Source organism: Brachionichthys hirsutus, unplaced genomic scaffold (genome assembly GCF_040956055.1).
Source record: "Brachionichthys hirsutus isolate HB-005 unplaced genomic scaffold, CSIRO-AGI_Bhir_v1 contig_1436, whole genome shotgun sequence".
NCBI classification, from domain to species: Eukaryota; Metazoa; Chordata; class Actinopteri; order Lophiiformes; family Brachionichthyidae; genus Brachionichthys; species Brachionichthys hirsutus.
Genome location: NW_027180513.1, coordinates 50,201 through 65,049, shown reverse-complemented (window position 1 = coordinate 65,049; position 14,849 = coordinate 50,201). Strand labels below are relative to the sequence as shown.

The window sequence follows — 14,849 nt, the reverse complement described above, 5'->3', positions numbered from 1 at the left end:
GACCACACGCATCGTGTTGTAGATCATTTATTGTCAAGGTTCAAGGAAACGAACAATATTTGGGTGGAAAAACATTTCAATATTTGACCTCTCTGCGTTTTCTGCTGTATCGGTTCTCCACTAGATGGCAGTACTGTCACTGGTTTCAGTGTCGCTGAGTGGACTGAAGTCTCAGTGACTCAGACTTCATCCACGACGCGTGTTCATGCGTGCATTTATTTCTTGGTCACCGCCGGGGATCAACAGGCTTTACTGGTTGCTGTAATCTCTTTACCTGTTTAAGAAGAAAAATATTCCTGCAGCTTTATAAATATATACAACTTGTAATCTTTTATATCTCGGAATCTAGTCTAAAGTCTAAATTGGACAACCATATAAAAATGTTAATTTATAAAAACAATAATGCACTGTTGATAAGATGACATTCCAATTCTGTAAATCACTATTACGACCATGCGTGCAGTCCGGTGAGGACTCTTATCATTATGGCTGTTTGCGTTAATATTACCGCACAATTCGCTGCTTTTGACTTGTGCTTTTTAGACATGGATTGACTGGATGACCAGTTACAAGGTAGGAAACAAAGACTGAACACAATAACAGAGCGATCTGATTTCAGAGAACAGGCAAGGATTTAGCTGTTCATTTGTGTTTATGAATGTATCCGATTTTAACACGTGTAGACGGTCAAACGTTGTAAATCCTCTTGTGTGTTTGTAGTATTGGATTTTTTTATTTTAAATATTAGTTGCTATATATTCCTTTAACACTAAAATGTTCTGCTATAATTCACTCGCAGCTCACATGAAGCATTTATGCAGCATCTTCTTTAACTGCTGAACAGCATTCGTGCAGCCGAATGGACGTCCAACAAATATCTGAATACATTTACAAAATGAACTTAGAAATAAACACAGTGCTTTCTTTTTATTTGGTAAACTCATGGCAATAATATTTTCCTGAAAAAACTGTTAAATAATCCAGACAAAAAAGTAGAACAAAAACGGGATCAACAGTGAAGATGTGTCCTTTAATGCTGAAAGCTTATCCCGTTTATCCTGAACGCAATCGTGTTCCGTTTATCGGTGTTGATAACTGAATAATTTTTCAACTAAACGTGTTTCATACAGATTTTCGTTCGTATAATTGTTTTCGTTTGAATTAAATATTTTCGGTTTAAATCTAAAAAGAAAGTTATGGGGTTTAAAACCAGAGATATTATATTTCATGCAATTCAATATAAATATTCTGATTGTTAACCAAATGTGAGGATCTGTTCTAATGTTGATTTTTTAATTCAGATTAGAGCTTCAAATAACATGAAAACGTTTTTTTAATTCAATATTTTCTCCACTAAAACTCTAAATGTTGGAATACAAGGAATGTTGTATAATATAGAAATCATCCCAACAAACAGGAATGTCCGAATATTATTCAATTATATTGATGTTTCCGAATATAGGATAAAGTTTCGTTTCATTTCTCTTACAAAAACATCCCCAATACTATAAATAGCACAGCAGATGTCTCAAAGCACGGTTTGATATTTAAAGGCTAATTAAAGAAGAAGAAAAGCTCCTCGACTATAAGTAAATACACGTTAACCAGACTTTTCCATTGGACATAAATACTGTGGCTCTATTGAAGCCACATGTTAACTAGGAGTTCCGTCTCAGCCACGATGACAACATGAAGCATTAGAATCTGGGTTGGACCTCTGAAATAAGATCTGCGGTTGGCAACGTCGGTTTCATCTCTGCATGTGACCCCAAAAAAACGCATCAGGCGCTCATGCGTAAACACAAACTGACTTTTCAGGGTCAGTTCAAGAATTAATTAGGATCGTCTTTGCAGATGCGTCGTTCTGAACTTGCAGCATGTGGGTTCTTTTAATGCCTTTAATGGGAACTTTCGTGCGTAAAACCTCAAACGTTAACACCTCGGGTAATTTTGCGGTTTCACGTGCTCGTGCGTATTAGGTCGGAAGGAAAAGATTAAACTTACTTTGGAACATTTTATTCTCGTGTCGTTCTTTGCTCATCTGTGAGACAGCAGTGACCTTAAACAGTAACTTCTCGCTACACTGGCCGCCTGATGAAACTGCGTTCTAGAGAAACCCTGCACACTTTGCTCAGCATTCCACCAAGAACATCTGGAGAGAAAAGTCACAAAGAGTTTAGGTGAGTCCCATGCTTATAGGAACTTAAATCCCAAATTGCCTTTGCATGTTTTTGAAAAAGGGGCCCAGACTGTTGTCCTATCTAAATGTGTAATAGATCAGTGGTTTGGCAAAACAAAGTGAAGCCTCTACAAACGGGAAATAACCTGTTGACAAGCTCGTATTTTCTTGTTTAGCTGAAGGCCATCGTTTGTTCTCTTGAACTGCATGTGCAGGTTCTTGATTCTTCCACTGTCGGGCAGAAAATAATTTCCTGTTGAAACGTTAAATTCACCAATTGGTCGAGCGAGGAGGATTAAAGCTGAGCGCATTTGGGTTTGTGCCATCAGAATGACTGTGCCGGTAAATTTGAAAGGCTTGCGCGTAACCTCATCTCCATTATACTGCATGGTCACACTTTTGCTTGTAGCATTTAAATGCATCACACACATGTGTGTTAACACGATTATGTCAAAACTACTGAACACATTTCTTTGACACTGCGGGTGGGAGGAATGGAATAGACTCCTTATATTTTGTTGCGGGTCTGGATAAAGGATGCAGATTTAATTCCACTTTAGTTCATCACTGAGGGATGGGGGGGGGGGGGGGGGGGGGTTATTCTACAGGGTTTACAGTTTAAATCTGCGGGATTGACTGAAGTGAAGAGTATACTGCAGAAAACCTCGCTGAGCGCAAATGAGAGTGTTGCATGCATTGTTTTTACATTAAAACAAATTATTGGAAGGAATAATTCCAGATATGAAATTCTCATTCTCACAAAATTTGAGGCAGCATCGGAACTTGCTCATTTTGTTAGACTTTTCATCATCATTGTTAATCCGACAGACAATTATGCTGCATGTAACGTTCGTCTTCGTCTCTTAATTATGAACCACTTTTGGCCAAATGAGTCCACATAACAACTGTGATTCCGAGTTTGCACTCCTACCTCGGAGAACCTTGGAGGGGCGTTGCTGCCTCATCTCCTCCTCCTCCTCCAGATATTATCTCACAACCGGGAAGGTTGGTTCGGGCGTGCATGCGCTCTTGTGACCAGCTCCGAAAATGCACAGAAGGGCGGGGGGCAGAGGAGGGGGCGAGAAAAGTGGACAAGAAGACAGATCCCGATCGATGAGGCTGAAGTAAAGAACGACCATCGAACTTCGAACAGTTTATTGATTGTTTTTTCCCTTTTCTCAGTCTTCAGCTTCATTACGCGCGCGGTGACCATTCTGTTCTTCAAAAGCAAAGAAGATGCCCCAATCCTCACCTTGCGTTTACCCACGGTCCTTTCTGCGCCTGACATATTTGGCTTCTCTGGTGGTGCAGTCGGTGCTCTCTACCTCCTCCTCGCCTTCTTCCTCCACTGCACACCAAAAATATGCAACCGGTGGGACGCGTCCGGGCTTCATGGAGAGGACGCTCATTCTCTTGGATGTCAACGCACGCAGTGCAACAAGAGTCCTCAACGACAACTTCCTTTCTCTGCAGCTGGATCCGTCGATAATCAAAGACGGTTGGCTCGACTTTCTGAGGTACTTGCCCGTTATTGCTCCAGCATGTTTAATGTTCTTCTGTCTTTACGCACGCAGCCATGTTGTCTGAATAGTGTAGCAGCGCGTTACGTGTCCACTCAGGGCACAGAGTGACAACACCCCGCAACGCACACAATGCTGCACACAAAAAAGGACAAGTTTTAATCAAGAATAATCAGCTTATTCAGTAACATTTAACATTCATTGAGACTGGACCGTTGGTTCAAACCATTGTGGGCATGGCGTTATATATACATCCATATATTTATAGATTGTACATTTATATATTTATAAATTTACAAAACGTAAATTTCAATGGTTATTAAATCTAGTTTTCAAAATGTTCCCCTAAAAATAAATTTCATTTGGATTTAATGCCACTCATTACTTAACAGAATTCATTTATTTTCTAAAACCTTTCGACACACTGTGATAATACGCTGCGTCACAGGCGCTTGATTTTACCGTCAGTAATGCTTATTGAATTACGGAATTCCAAAACTTTTTTATTCACTATCTATAGGCAGACAAACCCAATCATGATTTAAAAGAATAGCCTTTGATTACGGTGATGCATATTGTGCAGCTAAACACACTACATCATCACATACAAGTTTCATAATGGAAAATATTTCCAACAACCATTTATGACCATTTATGATTTTCTTTAAGTGCGTCTTTCCCCAGTTATACTCTCATATTAATAATAAAACTGTACAACCCGTTTTTATTATTTTACCTTAAATGCGGGACAGCCGGTTATTCAATTACCGTCCCCATCACATTTTTTCTCTTTCACACAATCAGTGTTTGTTCTCGCTTGGCCGTTCATGCGCGATGTTTTCCCCAATTGCATGAAATATTGCAAGTATTTATCTCTCATCAAGTACAACTCCATTAACGCCTGAGCAATCTATAAACTGCGTTACTTTATAAAGTAACGTAAGCAGAAGCCTACTGTTGGCTACCGACCGCCACTTTGTTGGTGTTGCGACATTTTAAATTAAGTGCCACGTATAGGCTGAAATAAACAAGCGGATTAAAGTAAATGAACTTTTATCATTTATTAACATTCGTTTGCATGAACATCAATTTTACTTGGACTTGAAATTAAATATTTTAAATGCCTTAGAAAGCTTTATTCATAGTTTTTATGCATCATAGAGTAAGAAACTCTTTTAATAAGACATTATGGTTTATAATAATGATCATTCATAAAATAATTTATCATGCACTACAGTTAAGGACACTTTAAGGGGGTCAGACACCTGAAAATGTTTTTTTTTTTTTATAAGACCACTGCAGATGATACTGTTATGGTTTAACACCAGAAAGCGCTGTCCGGTATAGTTTGATTTAAAGTCAGAATATTTCCAAAGTTCAGTTATTATAAAGTGTTCCCCTCCTGCATGCTGGGATCGGCAGCAACTCCCGTGACCCGCAATGCGGAAAAACTACTGTAGACAAGACGATCGACCAGGAAATGGATGTTTGGTTTTGTGTAAGAGTCTCAATTATCAGTTAAAATTAGACTTTTCAGAGGTGAAACTGACATCTTGGCCCCAGGTGCCATAAATCATGAGCTACTTTGCTCATGTGCGCCCCCCCCATACATTTTTACAGACATTATAGGCATTTCAGTCTCTGTGAAAATACATGATGCAGTGAGTTCGGGGAAGATTTTTTCTGTTAAAAGCGAATATTAATATCTTTAATAAACATTGTAAATTGATTGAAAACGTGGAGGAAAGATTGATCATGCAGAGAGGGAAGAATAAAAGGGGTAAAAAAAAAAAAAAAAAGAGTCTATGTTAAAGGGGAACAGGACAGAGGCCAAAACAGAATTTTTTGGCAAATCCATGGAGTGTGCCAAAGTAGTATAAATGTGAAAAGCAAATTGTTCAAATAAGCTGAGAGGTGCTTCACAGAAGCAGCTAGTGACTGTTCCACTGAATTCTACCAGCTGCCCCATCTTATAGTGAAGGTCAAAAGTTTCTGAAGTGTTTTATAGCATCATATTCTCTTTATATAAATATATCAGAGATCCACTACAAGTTGTAAAAGTAAGTAAGATAAAGCAAGGTGCATGTTTTTTTTTTTTTGGTATTCCACCAAATAGTGACTTCACTAAATAATGACAAATAGCCTTCAAATTTAAATTAGTGTTAACAATTCACATATGACCCTTTATAAGCCTCTGTTTTACCTGCTGCTGCTTTCACAGTGTGAATTTATGTATTTGTTATTTTATTCTTTATCAAACTAACAAGTTTGAACCGAGGCCTAAACCTGAATCAGTGCGTTTTTCCAGTGCAGAGTTGTGAACCTTATTATTTCCGGTGTGCCCTCAGCTCCAGGCGGCTCGTGACCCTGGCGCGCGGCCTGTCGCCTGCCTTTCTGCGTTTTGGCGGGAAGCGGACCGACTTCCTGCAGTTCAACAACCAGAAGAACCTGGCTAAGTTCAGAGGCCCCGGGCCAGACTACTATCTGAAAAACTACGAAGACGGTGATTTGACCTGACTATTTCTACCTCTGCTTGCATAAATGCGACTTTTTTTTGTCTGTCTTTCCTATTTGTGAGAAGAACAAAGTGTTTTTGTTGTTTACATTTTTTATTTATTTATGTTTTTTTACCCACATAAGCTACGTTGTTTATTTTTTTTTTCTACACGGCTAGGCTGCAGCAAGTTGGCAGTTTCTGAGCTAAATCTGTCTTCGGTCTTATACTGTAAAAGTTTGATGTGAATTTAAAGTGAAATCTTAACAGGATTCTGCTGGCTATGCTGTACAGTGACAATGTCATTTGCTAGCAGGGAGAAGCGGGGAAAAATACTACAGCGCTTGAAAGGAATGTGAATATTTACTGGAAAGTACGGTTCATTGAACTATAAACTGCAAAGCATCCTGGGAAGGTGAAAATGGTTGGAATGAGGCGCTCACAACAACCTGCTGAGCCTGCATTGATAAGGAACCCACAATGACTCTGTTTTTGCTGCCCCTCAGCCTCAAAGCATTTTCTTTAACTATTATTTACTTTAACTATGTTTGCCATTTTATTTGTTTGGATATATGTTGTGTTAGTTTTCAATAACATACATGAACAAAATATATCTGTTGCAATTAGTATTCACTTGTTTTTTTTTATACATGCATTTGTGCTTTACTTTCAAATCACATTTTAAAACAAAGCAAACTAACAGGTTCTAATAAATAATAATAGTAATCCAAGTTTGATTTTAAGTCCACAAGAGGCAGCATTCATTTCATCCGTCTTTGCCGGTTTGCAGATATCGTACGCAGTGACATTGCGCTGGACAAACAGAAGGGATGCAAACTGGCCAGCCATCCTGACATCATGCTCGAGCTGCAGCGGGAGAAGGCGGCCGCTACGCAGCTCGTCCTGCTGAAAGAGCAGCTGTCCAACATCTACAGCAACATTACAATAACAGGTAGGAGATCACACGCACAAAAACAGCTCTCCTTTGGCGAGTGTTTATATCGTAAGAAACATATTGTTCCTACTCACGTAGCGTAGTCTGAACCCGTATAGGACCTGTCTCACACACACATGTATATGTACGAGCTCACGCATAAACAAGGTTCAAAGCATTTGTTTTCTGTGAATGACTTGAAATGAGGAACTTCATGAGAAGAGAGTAAATTAGGGATTTGTCTCTCCTGCTACAGTTTTGGGAGTTGTCTGTAAATCACGGAATCCTTGTCAGGGAGGATCAGGTCGCCTTCCTTGTGTGGTTTTAAACAGCTGTGAAGTCCAAATTAAAATTAATGTGGCTTTTTAAGGTAATATATAAAATACTTTGATGCAAGAAGACTAAACTTAGAATCTAAAAGAATAATAGAAGTTATATAACAGTACAGAAGATGAAATATAACTCATCAGCATTAAAACAAAAATGACAACAAAAATGCTACTCCACATGTTTACTGCTCTGTTGAACGTTTCTACAGAGACACACATACTTCCTATTCTGTTCCGCTTCTACAAGATGGTGGGTGGGCAGCATTTTGGGTGGGCAGGGTGTTTATTTTAAAATAGAGAACCACCCAGAAAGTGAGTCTTTCCAAACAATAAGCCCTTAGGAAAAAAAAAATCATTGTGGACTTGGTAACTGGCCTTAAAACAAATCAAAAATAATATGAAACATTTGTGCCATGCGGGAGTAAAAGTACCGTAGTTTAAAGTTCAGATACACTGATGTACACAACGGCTGTAGATCCACTGAGCGATCAAATATCTGACCATCCATACATCCATTTTCTTGAAGTACTTTATCCGTAACTGGGTCGCGGGTCGTGCTGGAGCCTGTCCCAGCAGGGGCGAGAGGCGGGGCGAGACCCTGCACAACCCGCCAGTTCACTGCAGGGCTATCTGAACATATGTTTGTAAAAAATATTTAGTTATTCACAAATGTGTTTGTGAATGCATTTTATTTTCCATGTTTTTGGAAGGTCTCCGTCCCTGGGACAGAACGGCCGTCTGTGTTTTGGCATACGGGTAATAGAGGCTGATAAAAATAACGCTTATCAACTATGCATTTTCAAAAATAATTTTGACCTGTGTGTGTTTGTGATGGATCTGTTCACACGTTTAGATCATAATTTATAAAGTATAATTGTAGAACCCAATCATTAATTGTACATCTGTGAATACATTTTGAGTTTTTTCCCCAGATGTTTTTACATACATTTATTTTTCGTGAACCATTTCCTGTGGAGATTAGATTTATACACGTAGAAGCATAGCTGGATAGAGAAATAGTGTTTTGCTTTATGAGATAATGGTCACATAAGTACAGAAAATTATAATATGTGGCCATTCAATTGTAGCTTCTGCATCACACCTGTAGGTTTTATAGTTTGGGGGGAATGATGGAATATAGTTTAAAAATGATGCAGTAAAACTCAGATTTGTTTTCCAATTTTAAAGAATGATTCGGAGCATATGCCTTTTTTTATTATTATTAATCTGAGCCGTTATGTGATGGTTCTCATTAAGGAGTAGAAATAGAGTTGAGAGACGGAGAGAGGTGTCGATTTTGTGCCGTTGCCATCGTTGTTATACTTTTAATTGCTGTGGAAGGAGAATGAAACCTAGTAGAACATATTTTGTTGACCTTAAAATAATTTACTAATAATAATTTAATGATGTCTTCTACTGTTGTTGCCTGTGGATGCAAGTTAACATGCAAGGAATTAAGCTCTTAAGCTCTCATGACGATTATAGAATTCCAGAAAGTGTGAACATGTTGACATTATGCTCTCATCATTACACTCTGCTGAACTTCAAGCATGCTGTGTAAACTCGATTCTGCAAAGATCTCTCATGACTTTAGTGGAGAGTCGCAGCAGTCCGGGATGGATGTGTTTAAACATGGTAACAATCAGCCCGGGTTCAAGGTTCACTGTGCATGTGTGTGTTTGAATGCAGATGGTGTTTAAAGGGCCTTTTACAATCTTGCTCCATCCTTTTCCACTCACTGGTGTCTGACCTTTGACCTTTGCTTGTTAGAGCTATCAATAACGGGACCACTTGCATGCACGTGCACGACACCCAGCGAGGGAATAAAGTCAAGAAAATAACCCAAAAGCTCAGACAAGGTCACAGTCAGGATGATCTCACGTCTCGCTGCAGCAGTCTAGCCTTCCATCTTCAGGTTTCTCTTCCATTCCTCTGTCTCCATCACCCCATCTCCAGGACTTCACACCGCTTCCTCACCTTCTCTCTCATGTTTACTGTAAGTTTATCTGCGTATATTGTAACTCTGTGTGAAAGTCCTATGTTTATTTTACACCGCACAGAACGAGGCAGTCGATCTGTTCAACCTGTGACCTCAAAGATCCGTGTTTAAGGCTCAAAGGATAAACACAACTCAGTTTTCAAATTCCTATCCTGTGTCTAAAGCCAACCATTCAATACTTGCAAGCAGTGACAGGAAGAAAATATCCAGATGATGGATGGGAAAGAAAGTGTTGCATGTTTTCAGTTATAAGGAATGCAGCTGCGTGTGACACAGCAAATACTAAACTTGTTTGCTATTGATGTTTGTGCTTCCTTTGATTTTCAACAGATGGGAAACATTACAGAGAGCTAATGAGGATACACGATTCAATAAATGGGAGCAAAAGACATTGGTCTGTTCGGTGATAGTTGCGTTTTCAAAATTAGTGTACTAAACAGAAAAGCTCCATCATTGTGTCCTCATTGATACCTGCTAAAGGATAAATCACATACATCAAATTTTGTATTTAGTTGAGTCAGTATATCCCCTCTGATAACAGGTTTATAAAAAAAAAACTTTTTATTTTTATATTTTGGTAAATATAGACTTTAATATAGCAAGAGCCCAATATGAAAGGCATTTAAAGATAGCAGCAAGTGAAGCAATGATAATCTGATAATAATAAGGTATTAAGGGTAGTTTTGGCAAGTGTATACACTACTATCTGAGTAATACCTTTAATGGAATTGGAAGTGGAATTTCCTTTTAAGTCAAAACTGGCTACCATGAAATCATGAATCTGATATTCATCATGTCTTATGTCCCAAACAGTCCCTTTGTTTTCAGATAATACTCACATTCACTTCCTTTCAGTAGTCACACAGGGGGAGTCCTGCATTAGACTGGTTCATTCTGCACTGAATCTACAAAGTCAGTTGTGCCACAGTATCAAGTGTGTTTAGTTGAAGCTAATAAGAAAATAAATGGAAACAGTCGACCTGATTAATGTTTATTACTCGGAATCTGCCGCTAGTGTTTCCAGGCAATCTTTTCATCTTTTGACATTTGGCTTAATCTAATTTCACCATGAAATTTAATAGAAACAAGCTAACTAGGATTTTTCTTTTTTTACCCATATTTGTGGTTATTACACAACAACTATCACAATTACCGTATGTCCTGGTAGTTGCGATGCTTCTTTATCTTTGATTTAATCTATTATTACCTCAAAATTAAAGGGGAAAAAAAGGTAGAAACATGCAGTTTAGCATTTCACACCACTGATTCATAGTTAGTACTCAGACACTATTACACATGAACAAATAACAGTACTAAACATATCATTTGTACAGTTTTAACTTGCAAAAATGAATCTAAAATAAAAGGTTTTCATATGACTTTGTCCACTACAACACCCTCCACGATCCAAACAGGGAGCAAGAGCTAGGACCACAGAGAGACCTCCTGGACGGACCATCACCTCTAGTGGAGTTCAACACCTCAGAACCCACCTGGAAGGAAGTCCAGGAGGTGGTAACAGCAGCCAGAGCGAGCTCTGCTCCAGGTCCAAGTACCTTACAATAAGTACAAGCTCTGCTCCAACCTCCTCAGAATCCTCTGGGAAGCTGCTGCGAGTAATTTGGAACAGAGCAACCACTTCGGATCAGGGGAGACAAGTGGAGGGAGTCTGGATTCCTAAAGAGGAGAATTCCACCAAGCTGGAGCAGTTCCGATCCATCTCACTTCTTAGTGTGGAGGGAAATATCTTCTTTAGCGTCCTCGCTAGAAGGATGACGGACTTCCTCCTCGTGGAAAGCGTGGAATTCCAGGAGTGCCCGGGTCTGGATCCTAGGCTATAGGTTCACGGAGACAAAAACACACATGGGATTGACTTTACCAGGTTCAGGATCTGGGCATGTTATAAATGTTATAAACCATGCTTTTCGTTCACGAATACTATCGAGGGGAATTGGTGTCATGGTTCTATCAGACATTATTATTAGCATCAGCATTGGCATTAGCATAATTATTAGCATTGTTTGGGATATGTGTATATTTAGTTCCCTTGAAATAAATGTAATAATTTCAATGTAGCTGCGTCAAAAGTTGGGTTCATGGTCAGGCATGAGACCTGACATGATGGGCTCTAGTCTGTCTCTCTTTCTTAGTCTGATCTCACGTGTGGAGTATCGAGTAACAGAAATATTTACAGTGCCTAATCAGATGATAGACTTAAATAAACATTGCAGAGCGTACACCAGACACTAATACCCGTGCTGTTCTCTTTGAACCGACGCAGAGCTGTGGCCACAGCTCATGGAGCGGTGCAAGGCTCCATTTAAAGGAAACCTGAGAAGAAATAAAACGTTTGCAAGTGTGAGGAAAAAAAAAAAAAACCTCCATTCATAACAAACACGCTGATGCAACGAGCAAGGCCATTTACTTTCAGGTGACGTAGTGGTGACACGGTCTAGATTTCCTCTCAGGTTTTGTTGGCAAATTTCCATGAATTAATGTTTAACCACAAAAGCTCACAGTAGATGAATGTACATCGCTTCTGACTTGAATGCAGGTGGCTGGGACTTTAATCTAGTCTTAGGCCTTCACTAGCACTAGTCACGAGCAGCCAATTATAGGGCTCGACAAAAACCAATCAATGATCAAAGCGTGATCACGTGAGTTGTCATGTCTCTTTTAAAACAACGAATACTGCAAATAAAAATGTAAAAAAAAACATTCTGTGGTTTGTTTAGTTGCGTTTTTTTCTCATGTCTCTGGCACCTAAATAAAATGCAAAGATTTCTCTGCGTTTCAAAATTGTTGGATGATGTAAATATTAAATGCATAATAAAGGTTTGGGATTTAAAACATTCTAATGTAGGAAACATTATTACTAAACATGGCTGAAAATATCAAACCGGATTAGAATTTCAGTCTGAAAAGTAATACTTTGATTGTTTAGACGCCCTGCTTATAGCATCCCGTTAGCCTTAGGATGGATAATGTTTTTTTGGCAGAGCATCTGTTTAGCAAGAACTGCAACAGGTGTGCTTACATTTGCAACTAAAGAGTGTTTCCATATTTTACAGTTGCTTCAGTCTAGTTATTGTATTGGAATTTGAATGTGCAGAACTATTTTCCTTTTAATCTAATGGAGAAAAGTGAGTTGTAATCTATGTCCTTGACTGAAGAGAACAGTGAGTCATTAAACGGGACATACAAGGAAGGGAGAAAATCTGGAAAGACAAAACACAAGGAGCAGGCAAAAAAAAGGGGGGGAATTTACTGAACATCTGTGAATTCCTTGAAAATGTTTTCTTCAAAACAAACTGGCACATATGTCTATAGTCAGAGTGCCTCTATAGTTATAGCTTTCTGTTTTTACTCATTTTAAAATCAAAACATATTTTCTTGTGTTCAGGGCGAAACTTGCTCTTTTCTTATTATTAGTTCTGCTATATGACTCAAACCACTCTTTATCCATTTTTAATGTTGCATGAGTGAAGTAGAATTGTTTCCCAAAAGCCCGTTGATCTCTGTTGAAAATTCCCTCAGTACACACATGTTCAGTTTTTGGTATCCGCTCCAGCTCACTGCTGATTTGCTAGAGTGTCCCCATGTAAGAAATACCTCAGTGCAGATTTGTTGATCCCCAGAATTAAATCTTTGGATACGATCAGTTTTTGTGGATTTTTTTTTAAAAACTCTTTATGAATGGTCCAGCTGTTTGCAGTCTGCAACTTGCACCCTGCTGTGTTTACTGTCCACAACTGAGTCATAAGTATGAATCTTTTCAAGCGGGTGTATCCATGTTTTTTATACGATTCACTTTGAAGCTTTATCAAATACGTGCAGTGATCCTGAATGTTTTTAAGCTATGAGCTACTCAATGCATTAGGTGAAGTAAAATGTATATCTTTTATCTTAAGAGTTATTTTTCATAAAACGTTTAACGTTTTAAAGGTAGCGTTGAAATGTTTAAGGAAGAAAGTTACTGAACTCCATAGCCAGCCTGTAACAGGTCTGAGTGCTCATCCGAACCGTCTGTAGCGGATAACGTACTCTTACTGTTTGTGTTATCCACGTAAAACTACAATCCACAGAGTACGTGTGAAACTAAATGTCTATACCGTAGTTAAATTAGTCTTGTGTCACACTTGTCCGGTTTAAGTACCGCCCGTTAATGTCGATAAACAAGTTTTGTTTGCTAAACAGAAATAGATGCAATACACTTGCTTAGCAATGAATCCATTTCTATTATCCTCACTATTTCATAGTGTCATTTGTCATATTTTCAATTGAATTACACCAGCGGCAGAATTTTATATTTAAATCTTATGTTGTTTTTCTGTTTTGACACTTTTTAAATTTGTCTTTGCTTTTGTAATTGAGAAATAAATCAAGCAAATGTATTTGACCTTTTACACATCTTCAGTAACAGAAACCTACTGAGGGTGACAGCTCTGTGTTTCAACTTTCAACTGCAAAACAAATTGGAAGCATGACACTCCATGTAAGAGAAGGGTATATGCTTATGGCAATGGATACTACCCTAAAGGAATCCATGTAATTAGATTTGAACTATGCTCAGTTTGATCTAAAGTAGACCAGGAAGTGCTGTGAAAATAAATATTTGAAATCCCTACTTATAGTTTTTGCATGAAACACTAAAGAGTAAAGACTATCTGAATCTGGTGATCAGAGCAACACATGGTTGGCAGCTACACAGAACAAAACCATCAGTTACACAAAATGGAATAAGATTAATAATAAGAATACATTTGGACATTCATCTGCTGATATCCAGCTGTGTGAATGATTGCTAATTTGTTTTTGTGTTATTTAAAAAAAAAACTATCTCTGCAACTAAACCGCTTTGTCCTACTGATGTGGTTTTCAACAATTTCATTTGATGCATTTGTCCCCTCTGCCACCATGTGCATCTTTTTAACACACTTTTTTTTCAAATTCAAATTAAGGGCTTGACAAGGTCTTGAATCATTTTTCAAAAACTTGTATGATTAGATCCACCCGACTCATTTGCATGCACACATCAAAGAGTATTGGGCCATTATTGTGTTTCTGTCTTTATTTCCTTTGTCCAGAATATAAAAAGGGATTGTTTTAGCTTGTTTGTGAGGTTGTCAGATGGATTATGTGATTAATAATCGACATATTTGCCTGAAATGTTCACCAAACATGGTCCCTAGTATATCATAGATGTGATTACATTATGGAGATTATCCAGATCAGGCCCTAAATCTGTTGGAGGGTTGATGCAGAGGTCTCTCTGCATGCTTGTCTTCTATTAGCAAATGTGAATGGAGAGTCGGATAAAAGCAGTTGGGAAAATGACTGACTGACTGTTTGGAGAGTTGTGCAACTGTTTCTCATTAAGGATGAGTGTAATCA

At 38.4% G+C, this 14,849-nt stretch overlaps 1 protein-coding gene across 1 annotated transcript in view; it reads left to right on the top strand.

The window, feature by feature from the left end:
- The first annotated feature begins 3,415 nt into the window (after positions 1–3,415).
- LOC137915746 (inactive heparanase-2-like) overlaps positions 3,416–14,849 on the top strand; it is a 41,547-nt gene continuing 30,113 nt past the window's right edge. The window contains exons 1-3 of the mRNA XM_068758866.1: positions 3,416–3,696; positions 6,048–6,202; positions 6,984–7,145. Coding sequence (XP_068614967.1) covers positions 3,416–3,696; positions 6,048–6,202; positions 6,984–7,145 — 598 coding nt within the window. The remainder of the gene's footprint in view (positions 3,697–6,047; positions 6,203–6,983; positions 7,146–14,849) is intronic.